Source organism: Rutilus rutilus (genome assembly GCF_951802725.1).
Source record: "Rutilus rutilus genome assembly, chromosome: 14".
NCBI classification, from domain to species: Eukaryota; Metazoa; Chordata; class Actinopteri; order Cypriniformes; family Leuciscidae; genus Rutilus; species Rutilus rutilus.
The window spans coordinates 2712573-2730065 of NC_140219.1; the positions used below are offsets into that span (position 1 = coordinate 2712573).

Genomic DNA, 17493 nt, shown 5'->3' on the forward strand with positions numbered 1-17493 from the left:
CTGTTCTTTTTATAACCCAGCACACACCAGAAAGAAGTAAAATAAGAATAAAATCAGTAAAAAGTGCAAAAAGATCGTAGTTATTGCAAATAATCACATTCAGAATAACTGTAACTGTGCATTGAGCTTTGCTCTCTGTGTTAAAATCGATTGCAGATTTAATTAGTAACTTTACACGTCCCTTTAGTGGGCGAAATACTATAAAATACCATTTCTGCTATTTAAAGACATCTATTAAGAGTAATTTAGTAGCATGCTTTTTAAAACTGAAGAAATTTGAAGAACTTAATGATCGCCATATGATTCACCCAATCGAATATTTATTTTTTAAAGTGACAATGCAACCAGCCAGCAGAGTCATTCTCATTGAAAGTAAGCAATCGCTTCACGACTTTTAATTTAACACTTCTCAGGCATGAAGCGACCACTGAAGTAATCATCGTAATGCGGACGGCTGACTCTGAACTCATTTCCTAACGCGAGCCGGAGCCTCACACACTCCTCGTCCTCACACACTCCTGGTCCTCCTGGGAGCGTTTAGGGCTCTTGAAATCTCATCTTTAAATGACACTTTATGTCAGGGTGGCTGGGCGCTGACGCATGCTGCTGTTAGCCTGATTAACACTTCATCCGATCACGTCCCGGAGAGTGTGTGTTAGCCTGTTTGGAGGTGTGTGTGTGTCCGGTGATTAAACAAAACTAAGTCGGCACAGAGGATTAGTCACACTTCCACAATAAAACACATGTGATTAAAGTGTCCCTCTTTATCTACTTCTCGTCATTACATTCTCAGTGAATTGCAGACATCCTTCACCCAGGATTCCAGGGAAGGTTAATTGTGTCCTCGGAAGAAACTAGAGACCGATAAATCAAAGCAGCTTTGACAAACGCCAGTCCTCGTCCTTCCTAAATAATGTTTCAGCAGCTTTTCATTAACACTTAGGCTATTACAAGGTTATTTTATAAATGCATATTGAGGTTAACAATCTGCAGCGATACATACTGTGGTTATATGATGAAATATGATGTGTTATTATGAAAGCATGAGATTTACCCGATTATGAAAGATTATATTTGCTTCGAACGTTTTTTTTTTTTTTGTGCATTGATGAACATTGAATGCACATACGGCAGCAAAAAAATAAATAATGGATGTTTTTAAAAGAAGTCTCTTCTGCTCACCAAAGTTGCATTTATTTGATTAAAAATACAGTAAAAATATAGTGAAATATTATTAACACTTAAAAAAAAACTTTTCTATGTGAATATATAGTAAAGTGTAATTTATTCCTGTGATCAAAGCTGAATTTTCAGCATCATTACTCCAGTCTTCAGTGTCACATGATCCTTCAGAAATCACTCTAATATGATGATTTGTTGCTCAATTATTGTCAGTACTTTTAATCATTAATAATGGTTCTTATTACTACCAGTGTTAGAAACAGTTTTGCCGCTTCATACTTTTGTGGAAACCATGATACTTTTTTCTCAGAATTCTTTAATGAATGGAAAATTAAAAAAGAATAGCATCTTTATAAATATATATGTCACTTTCGATAAATTTAATGTGTTCACATTTTTATATTGCCCCCAAACTTTCATTTTCAGCATTGCTGATAATCATAAATGTTTCTTGATCATCAAATCATCATATTAGAATGATTTCTGAAGGATCATGTGACATTTGAAAGGTAAACTGTGTTTTTTTTAGAATATTTGGAAACCTTTAATATCCTTTACTTCAAACTATGATTTTAGTAATATAATAAATGAGGTAGAAGGAGATAAAATACTCACATTTTCTTCCTACTAAACCATTAATAATTTATTAATTTACTGGTTTTCCTAAATCACCCCTTTTTATATCATAATTTGCTTCTCTTGTATACATGAGTATTTCCAACTCTTGTTAATGTATAGATAACTGAATTGTTTTTATTTATTATCAGTTAATTTTTTGTATAATTTTTTATTAATATTATGTAAAAGAGATATTTTACTTAATAATATTGTTGTAATATGCTGCCATAATTTTGTTACATCTAAAAAAAAAAAAAAAGTGTAAAAAAGAAGAAGTGTAGTGTTCCCTATGAATAGGCATGATTATACGGACACTTGCCTTCTTGACCTCGTATTTAATGGCCAGCTTGACTCGACTGAGCAGTGAGCGATGATGCTGGCCTTCCTCGAGCTCGGCCGATATATCTCCGTTCAGGATGGCCTCGACCTCCTCGGTGTCTCGGCACAGATCCAGAACGCCAACCACAAAGTCTTTACACTGCATAGACAGCTTTCTGTAGTCGTTCTGTGGAGAAGCAGAGAAAGAGCAGATCAGTTGTTTAGAAGAGGCCTATTATAACCTTTTACAAAGTCTATTGTTTTCGAGCTCTAGAACAGGTTTTCCTGCTTGAATGTTGATTATTTTCCTCATATTCTCCATTGTTGCAGCTCCACATTTCCCAGTCTGTCAGTAACGCTCTGGACTGTGTTTCCCATACAGCGACGTAACTCTCTGCTTCACTATCACAGTACGATGCATCGTTTCCCGAAAATCGCAAATTGGTCGTTGAACCATGTTGGTTAATGACGTCACGCACGTGGTGGAGTAATAACTTCTTTAATGAATCTGCTTGAGATCGAATTAATGCTAGATGTTTTGCTATAAATTACAGACGGCATCTGAGGAATATTTCTTATTTTTCTCAGTTATTTTGCTTTATTTAAAGATTTATATAAGATCTAGGCTCGTTCTCACGCACTAGAGCTCGTTCACACATGCGCACTCTTCAAACACAACGCTTTAAATCTCTTGACAAACTAAAACACGAACGATGGCTTCGGGAAACACAAGACTCGTTGAACTGCTGATAACGACGGAACTTGCGAACATAGTTGGCTAACGATGCTTTCGGGAAACACACTCCTGTTTAGTTCCTGTCTCTATGAAGCCCCTCCTTCTGAAAAGCACACTGTGCTCTGATTGGTCGGCTGGAGCAGTGTGTTGTGATTGGTCGAGTGCTTCGAGTGTGTTGGGGAAATGTCCCGCTCCTTCCCATAACCGCCAGTTTAACACACTACTAACTAACTCAACCAGGCCCCGCCCCTTTATTCTGCGCATTAATTATTATAATGAGGAATATTGTGACGTGTTCGTTCCCGGAAGAAACTCAAGACTACAATGGAGGCGTTTCAGGAGTTCAGAAACACTGACACTGATATAGAGAAGAACTGTGTGACTTTGCAGAGATTTTTCATGATCAAACTGCAACATTACACACTGAAGAAAGATGAACATGAGAAGAAAGCAGAATAGCTCCTCTTTAAATGAATTCACCGTCCACAGGGGCCTTTCGGTTGAAAAGGTTGTCAGACTCAAACAACCACTGCAACCAACAGCCGACTCAAGGAGATACATGTCAGAATCCATCAAACAAAGTTCAAACACGGTGCAAAAAAAAAGTTATAGTTCTCTTGGAAAAAGAAAGAAAGCAATGGTCTGATCCAACAAAATTCTTCCAAGACTTGCAATTTTTTCACAGGGAACATGGTTCAGTTCGTGATTGTGATCAAACTACAATTATCGTTGGTTGTGGCTAAATTAAAGTTTTGTTGTTCTTTAAGGAAAATTGTCTGGCCTGGAATAATAAATCATTCTTGATATCAAAACATTACCGCAAGTCTAGAACATTTTTCACTAGTTCATACCTGAACAGCAGGGAAGCAGCAAAACATGATTTGACCACAAAAAGTATTTGGACATTTATACAAATGTATTAACGTACTGTATAACATTTTAAATCTAAGGTCTGTATCTGTCCGGATCTTTTCACTAACATCACTTTTATTCATCATGTTTGAAGTCTAACAAACTAAGACAATGCTTCATTTTTTAATGTCTCAAATGAATGCATAATACTTTCAGGATTAACGGGTTATTTCAATATTTTCGAATGACAAACTCTGTTTGCAAGCTGCGTAATTCATAACATTTAATTTAATTAATTAAAACTACATTAAAACTAAATGTATAAAATTACCCCATGATGGAACCCCTTAAGATTCTATATAGAACATTTTCTTCTAAAAATGTACAGCTACTGATATTCATATGTTAAGTACAGTAAATAAATAATTTGAGTCCAGTTAGAATTTTTTTCATTGTTAGAAAAGTCCTTGGAACAGAAAAGAGTTACACATTAAAATCACACCATAAAACAACAGAAATGGGTGAGTTAAAGTCAACATGAAATCAAAACTCACACAATTTATAATATGTATTACTGGGCTTAATGTAAATGAATCACTTGTGCATATTATTTCAAAGAAAAAAAATTGAATACATTGAAATTAACAAATCTCTGAAATTAATTAAATGTGATGGAGTCTTAACTCTGAACTATTTCCAATAGCAATGAACTGTGTTTTCTAGAACTCTTGATTGATTCACTTGACATGAGTCATGAGTCTATGTGAATCATGAGAGAGTCTATGTGAATCATGAGTCTATGTGAATCATGAGAATCTATGTGAATCATGAGAGAGTCTATGTGAATCATGAGAGAGTCTATGTGAATCATGAGAGAGTCTATGTGAATCATGAGAATCTATGTGAATCATGAGAGAGTCTATGTGAATCATGAGTCTATGTGAATCATGAGAATCTATGTGAATCATGAGAGAGTCTATGTGAATCATGAGAGTCTATGTGAATCATGAGAGTCTATGTGAATCATGAGTCTATGTGAATCATGAGAAACTATTCCTGCGTCCCAATGTGCATACTATCCGCCCTATCTGCCCTAAATAGTATTGACAATTACTAATGTCACATACTATATAGGATGGATAGTATGCACATTGGGACGCAGGCTATGTGAATCATGAGAGAGTCTATGTGAATCATGATAGAGTCTATGTGAATCATGAGAGTCTATGTGAATCATGAGAGTCTATGCGAGTCATGAGAATTTATGTGAATCATGAGAGTCTATGTGAATCATGAGAATTTATGTGAATCATGAGAGTCTATGTGAATCATGAGAGTCTATGTGAATCATGAGAGTCTATGTGAATCATGAGAGTCTATGTGAATCATGAGATGTGAATCATGAGAATCTATGTGAATCATGAGAGTCTGTGTTTATGTGAATCATCCTGGATGATTCTCTGACTGATTTACACTGAATAAATCTTTTACCAAGCAGAAATTAATTGAATGATTGAATAAGCATAATCAAACAGTGTGTAGTCATCCATATGTGACCCTGGACCGCAAAACCAGTCACGAGTCGCACGGGTATATCTGTGGCAATAGCCAACAATACATTGTACGGGTCAAAATTATACATTTTTATTTTTTTATGCCAAAAATCATTAGGATATTAAGTAAAGATCATGTTCCATGAAGATATTTTGTACATTTCCTACCTTAAATTTATAAAAAATTATCATTTGTGAGTGAATGCAGCACAATTGAGAACATAAATGAACAACTTTAAAGGAGATTTTCTCAATGTTTCGATTTTTTTGCACCCTCAGATTCCAGATTTACAATAGTCGTATCTCGACCAAATATTGTCCTATCATAACAAACCATGCAGCAATGTAAATGAAAAGCTTATTTATTCAGCCTCCATATGATATATAAATCTCAATAAATAAAAAAAAGACCCTTGTGACTGGTTTTGTGGTCCAGGGTCATATATGAGTGTGATCTCCCAGCATGCACTGCTGCTGAGGTTCTGTTTAAAACATGACATGCTGTGTGTTTTATTGTTCTCTGTGGGATTCATTTTACCTTCTCACACCACCAGGACGACAACAAACCTCTTATCAGCATGAGGAAAGCAATATAACTGACCATATGTTGAACCCAGACATCATGACGTTATCAAAGTGGGTATTATGAGTGTACAATAGCTGCGAAAATGTGACATTTATTTGCTCAATATAGGACAGAAGGTAAAAGTACACCAAGAGCTAAAGCAATATTTTGGTGAATCTCACAAAAGAACATATCCAAAGTCACCAAATCAAAAGAAATAAACATAAAATATACAGAAATCTTATAATTAATTAAATAAATATAAATTAATTCTAAATTCTCATTGCTGTAATGCATTCAGATGATTTACTTTTCATTTGATTCTCATACATTTAAATCTGCATAATGTTGTACCACCTTTAAATAAACTAACATCACAAACAAATACTTGAAAAAAAATCTCAAAAGATAATTTTCAAACATTTGTACTGTATTACGGTAATGAGATGTGCTTACAAATAGTATACATTTTCTTCATGCAAAATATATTATTTTTCATTTCTTTTGAAATATGACCTGTTCTAGACAGGCTTTGTGAGATTCAAACATGAATGCATTATCTATCTATCAGTGTTTTTTGTGAAACAGCGGCCTTTGAATACACACATGAGATCTGCAGCAAAATATAACATACAACATAATTCATAATTCTGTCTGAAATAAAAGCTCTTGTACTGATACAGAGCTGAAGAGAGAGCTCGAAGTGAATCCCTGGCTCGGCACTGATACGCTGACAGACAGTCTAACCTTGACATAAAAGCTGAATCAGCAAGCATGACATTTACTGTTAGTCTGAGTTAGTGAATGTAGTCAAACATATTTACCAGAGTGAAGCCATTGTGCTGCGATGTCTCTTTATTACGGTTCTTTTTATCCTGTCGACGGCGGCAGCACACACACACACAAACATACACACACGCAACAGAAGTTAAAATGCTGTTAAAATGGAGAGAGAGTTTGGGATGGAGAAGGAAATTCATGTTTAACACAACAAAATGCAGCTGGAGAAAGAGTGGCCACGTTCACACAGGTTCATTATGACTCAGTTCAGTGAGGGAGTCATTTGTCATCTCTGAACGATTCACTGAATCTGATTCGATTCGAGATCTGTTTGACTGATTCATCAAAGACAACTCAAAAGAGTCATGTGCTTACGAATCGGAATCACGGTAGAACACTAATATCTAAAAATAAAATACAAGTTACTCGAATGTATTTAGTGCTTTAAGGTACAGAATGTCATTCGTCTTTTGCGCAACAAAAATAAACGGTTTACAGGCGCAGGGTTAGAATTTCGTATTTTATGCGTATTTTATGCAACAGCAAATGAAAAAAACACTTTGCCTGCTGCGATAAATGCCATAAAAATCAGAAGTGTAATTTATTTGTGGGAATTGGAAAAAATAGGCAACCCTATTAATATCATGGCAATGACACGTAACTATGTTTTAATTTGTGGCCGATTCAAATGAAACCGTACGCTTTCCTACGAACTGCTTACCTTCAAGCTTATTTTTTCTAAAAATCACACATTTTCACACAATGCACATTGTACGAAATTACGAATACATATAGCTTGTTTCGGCCACAGATATAAAACAATTTAAATGATAATTGCGACTTTTAATCTCATAATTCTGACTGCAAAATGCAATTTATGATGTCAACAAACTCGAGTTATAAAAGTCGGAATTGTGAGATATAAACTCGCAATTGCAAGTTTACCTCACAATTTTGACTATAACTTGCAATTCTCACTTTTTTCTCGCAATTTATATCTCGAAATTCTGTCTTTTCTATTATAGTTCAATTCTGAGGAAAAAAGACTAAATTGCGAGTTTATTTCTCACATTTCTGACATAACACGCAATTCTGATTTTATAACATTCAAATGCGACTTTATATCATGCAATTCTGACTATATCTTGCAATTGCAAGTTTAGATCATGCAATTCTGAGAATTTTTTTATTTTTTTTTGCAATTAGTTGCAATTAGCTTTTTTAGTTTTTTATTCAGTGGTGGAAACAAAGCTTCATCCCTTCAAAAGCTTTTTATCCAATAAGAAAACATGTGCATAAACTATGATGGAAACACATTTACCGAATCAATTCCCCGATGCGCACCAAAAAATACTTTTTCTTAGTGATATTTAGCTTCAGTTTCTCAGGAATTGACGATTTTTAAATTATGGAATGAAAACTTTGCTTTACTCTTTTATTTTTATGCGATAATCCAAAGTTCCGCATAAGTTAAATTCGCAACTTTGGATGGAAACATAAGAGTGACTCCTGTATCATTTTCACGCAACGCAATAATTTAAAAGATTCGCTCTTTTAATTAAAAAGTGGCTGTGACTCCCCAAAACGTTGCTGTGTGTACGTGGCCAATACAACTATTATGCAAAATATTTAAGGAAAAATCAAAACATGATATTAAAGCAAAAAAAATGGTGCACATTTAAAAAAAAAAAACACCATGTTGGTCCATTCCTCCTACCTTAAACTCCTTTTCGATGTTGGCGAGCTTGGCGAGCTCATTGCTCAGCTCCAGCGCGGTCAGTACGGGATCCTCGCTGGATAAAGAGAGATACGCCGGGCTAGCGAGTCCACGATACGCGTTTATCCTAGACCGCGAGTGGCTGAACGCGTCTTTTCTCTGCTTCTCCGTGCACTCGGCACACTTGCAGAAGTAGTCGTGTGGTCGCTCGATCCTGGCGCCTTTCATTAGTAGCATGTGCACCACTTCGTATTTCTGGCAGTGCGCGGCTAAGATGATCGGAGTGATATCGGGCGAGAACCGCGTGCCGTCCTCGTCGTACGAGTAGAAGTCGTCGTCTTGCAACTCGCAGGGGCTTCGGGTCAATCGTTCGCTGCTCGCGAATGACGGATGTCCCAGAATGGCCTCCACGATTCGTATGTAACCTTTGGAAATGGCTAACAGGAGGGCATCCCCGACACGGGCCAGGTTGTCTCGTCGCAGGAGAAGCTCGGTGACCTCTAGGTGTTCGTTACCCACGGCTAATTGCAGTCCGTTCTGTCCCATGTAGTCCACGCAGTTCACGTTGAGCGTGGATGATTCTTCTAGCATCTTTCGGACCACTGGGATGTTCCCGTACTCCGCTGCGTCTAGAAAGCGTTCCTCTTCTGCTGTCAGACTGCTTCCCCGAGCGTTGAACATGAACGCCGGTCCGCGAATCGCTTGGCGTCGACCCTTTTCTCGCGTTAGGGTCATCCTGCGATGGGGGAAAGCATCCGAGGATTTCCTGCAGAGTGAAAAACAAGTATTTATACCTTGTGTGCATTACAATCAAGTCAAGTCAAGCTTTATTTATATAGCGCTTTTTACAATACAGATTGTTTCAAAGCAGAGTTAAACAATGCAACAAAGTTTGTTTCTAGAAGAAAATAAGATTAAAGACGCATCTCTTTAGCCTAGCATTCATATAATGCATCTCCTCACCTTATAGAGTTATATCAGATCAAATGCACATGATTATTCTTGCTTAATGCTAATTATTTTTTCTTTGCTTCTCTGTTTTATCTCGGGATGCCCGTCCTGAGGTAACGAGAGAGTATGTCAGCTCCGGTTTGGGTCTCCAGCCTCTTATGAAGACTTCAGATGACCAACACCTGTGACGAGACGGCGCCGACCCCCGCGAAGACTTCAGATGACGCCAACTCTGAATCAACATGCACCAATGCTACTTTTTTCTAAATGCCATGATCATTTGTTAACAAACAAGTATTCATTACTTCAATGAGCTCCTTGTTTCTGCATTAAATTATTACATTGTTTAAATTAATACAGTTTTTGTATATGTACATTTCTAAAATACATAACTTAGACAGTGACCTCTGATAACAGATCACTCTAAATTGTAATGTGGACTCATGCATTTTCAATAATATTGTTGAATATTAAATTAAATGTTTTCAACTAAGCAAGCCAAAGGCGACAGAGGCGAGGAACCAAAACTTCATCAGTGACAGAATGGAGAAAAAAAACCTTGGGAGAAACCTGAGTCGCTCAGTTCTCCTCTGGCCAATGAACGAACCGTGTGTGATTAGTGTCAGAAGTCAGATTGGATCAGAACATTCAGAATATTATCCAGTTCTATATGGTTGACAATCAGACCCTATACGTCAAGCTCATCCAAATGGAAGTGCACGTATAGTCGCTTGGTTAAACCTCACGTCACTCTTCATCCAACATGTTGAGTGTCTCTCAGAGTGAGAGAGATGAGAAGTGGCGTGTCGTCAGAGACGTGATCCCACAGGGATGCAAAGCTGAGGTGATTCGGGTCGGACGGTCCTGCTGAAGGCGAGATCGCCCTCTGGCTTTTAATAGCTTTTTAATGAAACGCAACAGATGCCACGTTCAGACAACAGGTGGAGTGACGTCTGTGCTGAAATCCAGCTGACTCACATTTAGTAAGCACTCGAGGGGAACAGAACAGGCAACAGTGAATACTTATTACAGTATTAAAGTCCCCCTGTGGTGAAAATCAAGCTTTTAATGTTGTTTATGTGTCAATGTGGTGCGCATTAATATGCTTTAAGACAAAGCATGTGTAAGTTCATAAGTCGACACCATTGCTGAGTATTTCCTCCTTAAAACTGCAGTGAACCAAAGACAGTCTCAAACACACGCTTTGAAATCGCTGGTGTTTCTGACGTCACAAACTACCTTGTAACCAATCAGATCAACGTGTGATCGTCAACCAGTGGATCTCTGAGCTGAGTGAGTGAGTGGAGGCGGGGCTCATTTGCATATTCATAGAACTGCGCATACTAAATGAGGCAAGGGTGTTGAGTTACATTCAAGCTATTATAAGGCATGAAGAATTTGTTTTCAAGGAAAAAACATTTAAATGTCATTTTGGTGATCAAAGACGAGTTAAGGAATAAAATTATTGACAACAGGGGGGCTTTAAAAGTTATTGAGCCTGCGTTGACAAACTCCTGACATCTTGAGACATACATCATGGTGAAAGCTGCCGGTTTGATTGCAGTCAGTCGAATCCTATACTTTCCTCTCTACAGTCTGTATCATACAAAGTCTAAAAAACATCCTAAACATTTGGGGAATTGGTTGGGAGTTGGGATTTTGGTACTAGAACTCTCCCAAAATTACAAATGTTTATTCTGAAAGGGTTTCCACAGCTTTTGACCGATGAATTTCCATGACTTTTGCCAGTAATTCTGTGCTTTTAAACTCCCTAGTATTAAAATCTCAAGAGAATCCACCAACACTGTTTCCTGAGCCACAATCATGCTGTATTAAACTAATAAAACACATTACACGCCACAGACACACTTCTCTGCTTCAACACAGTATAATCCTTCAAAACATACACACAGTGCCAGCAAATCTCAAGAACACATTAAAAAAGATTCAGAAATGAAAAGCCGAAAGAAACCGTATTGATTCTGTTATTGTTCTCTTATAAATAAATACAAATAGTTTTCAAGACATCAAACGAAAGTTTATCTACTGCATGCTTTTCCTGGTGATCCCAATATTGGAAAAAACTGACATTGGGATATTTAGTTTTTCTGGTATATATATATATATATATATATTGCGATATGAAAAAAATAAATCCACCAGATGACTTGAATAGCTCTATTTGGAAGAATGAATAATTCTAGATTGATTTAGGTGATTTTTTTGCGAATCTGCATAGAAAATTATAAACAAATTACAAGCATAGATAAATATAAATTAAACTGCTTTAATTTTTCAGGTAAATCTAACAGTATTCAGAATCAGATTCAGAACTTGAATTATCAAATTTAAAATAACACTGCATAGTCTTCACTGTATAAATTAAATATAAATGAAAAGCTTCTATTTTGTTGTTTGGTTAACATCTTAACATCAGGTTTATTAGGCTGCTGTCACTTTAACGGCCCGCGCCGTCAGATCATTTGGACGTGTGCTGTGTTCAAGAGATAACAACGATATAAATACTGTTCGTTTTCTCACACAAACCGCTCGTTTCGTGTCTTAGGCCATCAATGTGTACTTATGATGGGGAATTGTTTCATTTGGACGATGGGGAATTGTTTTAATTTGGACTCTGTGCTTGTGTTTTGAGACAGTGACCATCGACCTGCATTATATGACTGACAGACAAGAATGGTTTGACCTAAAAATATCAAAATTGAAACTACTGCGGAAAAAAAGACACCTACATCTTGGATGCCCTTGAGGTAAGCTAAAACATACCAAAATTTTATTTCAAAGTGAACTATCCCTTTAAAGTACAAACAGACGCGAAAGAGCACAGGATTCGGTGTTCAGCGCGTGTTCAGCTCTCTCTCGTCTTCTTCCACTGAAATGGTTTAAAATCACTTGAATGTTTAAAGGGGTGCTGTAATGCACTTTTCACAAGATGTAAAATAAGTCTCTGATAAGTGTGTGTGAAGTTTTAGCTCAAAATACCCCACAGATATTTTTATATGGCATGTTAAAGTTGTCACTTTTTGATGGTGAGCAAAAACAAACTGTTTTTGTGTCTGTCTCTTTAAATGCAAATGAGCTGCTGCTCCCGGCACAGGGGGCGGAGCTTCAAGTGCTTGTGTCCTTTTACCTCACACACACATGCACTGAACATTTCAAAAACTTTTAGCCTTTAATGTTCAACCCGGATTCAGACAATGATGGAGAGACTCAAGAAGAAGTGACAACATGTAGAAGCAACAGGACATTTCTGAATGGTTAGTTGATGAATTTGTGTAGCATCTTCTAGTCATTAGCATAATCTGTCTTGATAATCTGTAAATCGCATTCCCGGAGGCGGGGTTTATGTAAATTCTAGGGTTGGTGATGTCACTAACCCGAGAGGAATGTGGTGTAGTCTCTACCAGCCGTTTGTTGTAGTCCTTAAAAAGTGATTTCTTTAAAAGCAAATATCTCCCTTTGCTTTGAACTATGAGCGTTGTAACTTTGCAGATGTTGTTTATGATCAAACAGCAACATTACACACTAACTAAAGTTAGAAAAGTCAAATCATAATCAACCACCCCTTTAAAGCTACACTGGGTAATTTTTAAGTTGATTCTTCACAAAAATCCCTTTGTTCTTTCAAAATGATATGTGCTCATTCATGTGTAATTACTTCCACCAACTAATCAAGTATTCCCGTTAAGCGTAGAATCTGCCATTCAGAATACATACGAGCGAGTCGCTCGAATGGCGGCAGCCATGTTGCGCCTCCATCTTGAAAATACATTAGCCCAAGAGGGACGCACCTGGAAATTCAAGCTTCGCCTTTCGTGCTTTTACACTCAGTGGCACCGTGACGAACGCGAGGGGGAGATTACTCTCGACTGCCGGCAGATTTGAAAGCCTGTTGAAGATGGAGGATCTCGCGATTCTCGAGGACAATGTAACAGAGTCGCCAAGGAAGCGAAAGAGAGAATTAAAAAGATAATGCGACAGGAAAATCAACAAGACCAAAGTCAATACTGGAGTAGCAAGGATTTTAAAAGGAAGTTTAAACACTTTCTTCTCGACAGGTCATGCCGCCTATTTGTGTAAATTCAAAGTTTTATAGTTGCTTGGCTAACTATAGCATCTATAGCTCTATAATCTTGGAATAATACGGGCCACCGTAGGAGTTAAAACGCCCTCGGGGCTGGAAAGGGCTGGAAAGTAATATTCAGATGGTAGTCAAATACAATTTCACCGCTAGATGGGAGAAAATCTTTCACAGTGTAGCTTTAAGCTGACCGGACCTAAAACATGTGCAAATGATAAACAGGTTAAACTTTGCAATCCGTACGGATCAACTACGATCCCTATACTTGACATCCACATCATACGATGTGACTTATATATCGATATATCGTACAGCCCTAATAGAATGAGTTTGTTTAATTTAAAGGCTGAATTTGGACCCGGTCTTCAGGATTTACTTGAGCAGGGTAATTGATTTCACACAGCTCAGCTCAGGTCACGAGAGGAGGAGAGGAGGAGAGGAGGAGAGAAGCGTTCAGCTGGAAATCTGCGGCTCAAACTCTACCATGATTCAATAAACGCAGAGCCCTAAAACCCCTGGACTCTAGCAGACAACCCGAAAACGACTTTATCTGCTCTGGAGAGAAGTTTGAGTGAACTTCCTTCTGCGTGTAACCTCATCAAAACTATTAAATAACAAGTATGGGAATTATGGAATGACCAAATGTAGTGAGAAACAAAGAAAAACTCTCTTACATTTGAGCTTACTTTAAAAAATATATATTTACATTACATGCATTCAACGTATATCTCAATTCATGAATTCCCTGGGAATCAAACCCATGACCTTGGCGTTTTCTTGAGCTATACACTTGTGCATATTTGTGCATATGGCTCAATTTATACTTGTCTACAACATGATGAATATCAAGCATTTAAGCATAAGCATTCATATGAAAAAAAAAAAAAAAAATTTTTAAGATCATAACCCACATAACAAATTGTTTTGTTCCCAATACGTTTTCAGAACATGCATTTTTAAGGTGCGCCAGGACAGTTTTCTTCATGAAGACAGAATGTTGTTTTTAGGTTTGCAGAATGTTGTGAGAACATTCAGTGTTTGTTTAATGAACATACATTCTCAAAAATGTGCGAAAATAATTGAAATGGTCAAATATGGGCTAATTAATGGTCCTGTTTGACAGGCTACAGTATATCGTTTACTGGATATTAATATTAATATCAGACATAGATGATCTGTTTTGTGGAATTTTTGCTGCAATTTCACATCATCTAATACGAATGCTTTCCTAATATTAAGGATGATGATGATGTTGCTGTAAAAGGTGACTCATGGTAAAGCAAATTGGAGCACAGAAATCAGAAATTCAGAGTTGAATCACATTTATGGAGAAAGAGAGAAAAAGTGAGCTGAAGCTATTTCTATTCCTTTCATTAAAACACCCTCTCCGTTATGGTGAAAAATGGATCAATTGATGTAAATTATGCAGCTCGCTGTTAATCATGTGCAGAAGTGAGAGTTAAACGTGCCTGCTATGCATATATGTTCACACACAGCAATGCTTCAAGGCCTATATCTGTCATTCTGCAGCTCTGTTTTACTCAGAAACAACACGCAGATCAACATCTGTGGGCATTTCAGAGTCTGGACAGCATGTGCACAGAAGCACATCCACCGTTAATGAAAGCATCACTCACACAAATGCTCATTCTGACTCGCTGATGTATTGAAAGACCAGTTCCAGATCTGAATTCATTCATTATCATGTCTATCCTGAAAAGCACACGTCAACACAGAGGTCATAAATCAAGACAGCCGTCGTACTTCTTTAGTGGCCAAAATCTATCACTATATCATTGCCCATCACGAGTACTTGAACTTTGCAACTTTGTGCCACAGACATGAGCAGGACCTCAAATGCTGTGCTATATTTTCTAATTGATCAAGAAGACTTGAAAATGAGTGAAAAAAATCCCAACTTTTGCACAATAAAACATGCTTATGAGAAAATATAACAATCTCTTTTCAGCTTTTCAGGTTTGAGCTCCTGTAAAAAGTATTAGTTTAATTAATTTTATAAATATTTTAATGTTCAACAGTCAGAGCCTAATGTTAGGCCCCGAGGCTGAGAGGTTTTGTAGGCCCCCCATCCCCTCGATTTATAGAGTCTCATTTTAAAAAAGTGTAATATCTAGGTAATCTACTAGTCTGGTTAAAACCAGACCATTCTCAGTAGTAACTGAGTTATGGTCTGGCAAAGCTTCATTAATAACTCATTTCCAAAGGGGCGTCGCCAACGGACGTCGCTCAAATGCCTCTGGGCGCAATTAGATAGACCTAAAACCAATCAGAGCGATCGTCATCGTGTAAAGCCATATGCTGCGTCCCAATTCGCCTAAGTTACACTACGCCATAAAAGTACGTACTCTTTTTGTGAAGAAAAGGTATTTACTTTTGAATGTGTAAAAAAAAGTAGGCAAGCTTTGGGACATACTACTTCGTCATCTTTATCGGACGGATCTGTCGCGTGCATCCTGTCACGTAAACTGCCCTGTCAATCATCTTGTCACAGTTAAAATCCTCCATTAAATCTAATTTAATTTCCTACCGTTTCGGAGAGAAATGTAGCAGCACGTTCATCTGCCAGTGGGTCTTTCATGGAGACTGTCCTCGTGTGTTTGCAATTTGAATATAATAATGCATTTAAAAGTTGGTGCGCTTCACCAACGGACGTCGCTCAAATGCCTCTGGGCGCAATTGGATAGACCTAAAACCAATCAGAGCGATCGTCATCGTGTAAAGCCCGCCTCAACGTTTCTGATCGGTGCCTCGATTTGGACGGATTAGAAATCGGCTTGAATGGGCTCTTTGCCAGACTACTTGCAGAGCAAATCTAAATTTGCCGGAAGTTTGTCTGGGTTTTCCCAGGCTAGTAATCTACATCAGTTGAAATTTCAACTTTATGCAAATGAGAAGAGATTTTCGTGAGCGACAACCAATAGGAAAGAAGCCTTTCAGTGGAGCTCAGCTCCCGTCTCGAGTCTCGAGTGCAGGCAAGACAGAAGAGTTCGAGGGCGATTTCACTGTTTTATATGATTTGACTGTAACCACAAACATGGATATAATAAAACGATGCATGGAAAAGAAACTGTCGACACTCTCAGGGAGTTTAATTCATACATTTATAATTTGAGTATTGTAGTTTTATGATGCAAGTTTAGCACTGCAGCAGTTCATTTGACAGTTTCCCCTGCATTATGTTGACTATTAGGGACAAGAAAATTGATTAATTGTCAAATTCGGATGATGTTTTAGTAATTTATGACAGTATGAGTGAGTTTAATTTGTAGACTGATCGATCGTTAATCTAATATAAATGATTTAATCCACTGAACACTGCTGTGTGGTAATATAGAAACACTCTCCCAACAGCATACTGTTTCTTTTGAGCCTAATTCCTAGTCAAATTAAAATAATATAGTTGTATCACTTGTGATGGTGTTTTGTATAGATGTGGCCAGACGAGCGGTCTACCAATAACATTAGAGCGACAGCACTACCAACGCCCACAGGCGACTTCACAGTATAGAGACTAGCGACATACAGCGACTGTGTGATCGGGGCTTATGGGGCCACGTGGGTCACCCAGTCAGCAGACATGTAACGTGCGATTAGAGTGATTGACAGAAAACCTGACAAGTTACAAAACAATATGACCTTTTCAGCTCATCAGGAACCTGAACATGGGAGGCCCCTGAACTTGGGAGGCCCCTGGGCTTCAGTTCAGCCCAGGTAAGCCTGTGCATTAATGTGGCCTTGTCAACAGTGGACATATCTGAATTGCATTTCATTTTACAAACATGAGCTGGTAAAATGTATACTGTACCTTGAAGGCAAGTAAGTTGTTTTGATAAAATCAATATTTGTGCATTTATCTGTCATGCATGTAGGATCAGCATGCTTTTATATGACTGAAGTTTGACTCATACTAAAACCACATGTTTTGAAAGAGTCAAATAAAGCACTTGAAGGAAGCCAATTCGCATGACCTGGAGCTGTCAATCAAGATCTTACTGGATAAACAGAAACACGCACATTTAAATGTAAATGCAAACATGGATGATGTTTAATAGAATTGTCTGGTGGTGGAAATGAGATTCAAAACATTGTAAGTGTAAAATG

General features: G+C 37.6%; 1 protein-coding gene across 1 annotated transcript in view; it reads right to left on the reverse strand.

The window, feature by feature from the left end:
• Window positions 1–17493, reverse strand: part of trpc3 (transient receptor potential cation channel, subfamily C, member 3) — a 56552-nt gene that overhangs the window by 38026 nt on the left and 1033 nt on the right. The window contains exons 2-4 of the mRNA XM_084431069.1: window positions 8322–9087; window positions 6649–6699; window positions 2120–2305 (exon numbers count right to left, since the gene is read on the reverse strand). Coding sequence (XP_084287195.1) covers window positions 2120–2305; window positions 6649–6699; window positions 8322–9087 — 1003 coding nt within the window. The remainder of the gene's footprint in view (window positions 1–2119; window positions 2306–6648; window positions 6700–8321; window positions 9088–17493) is intronic.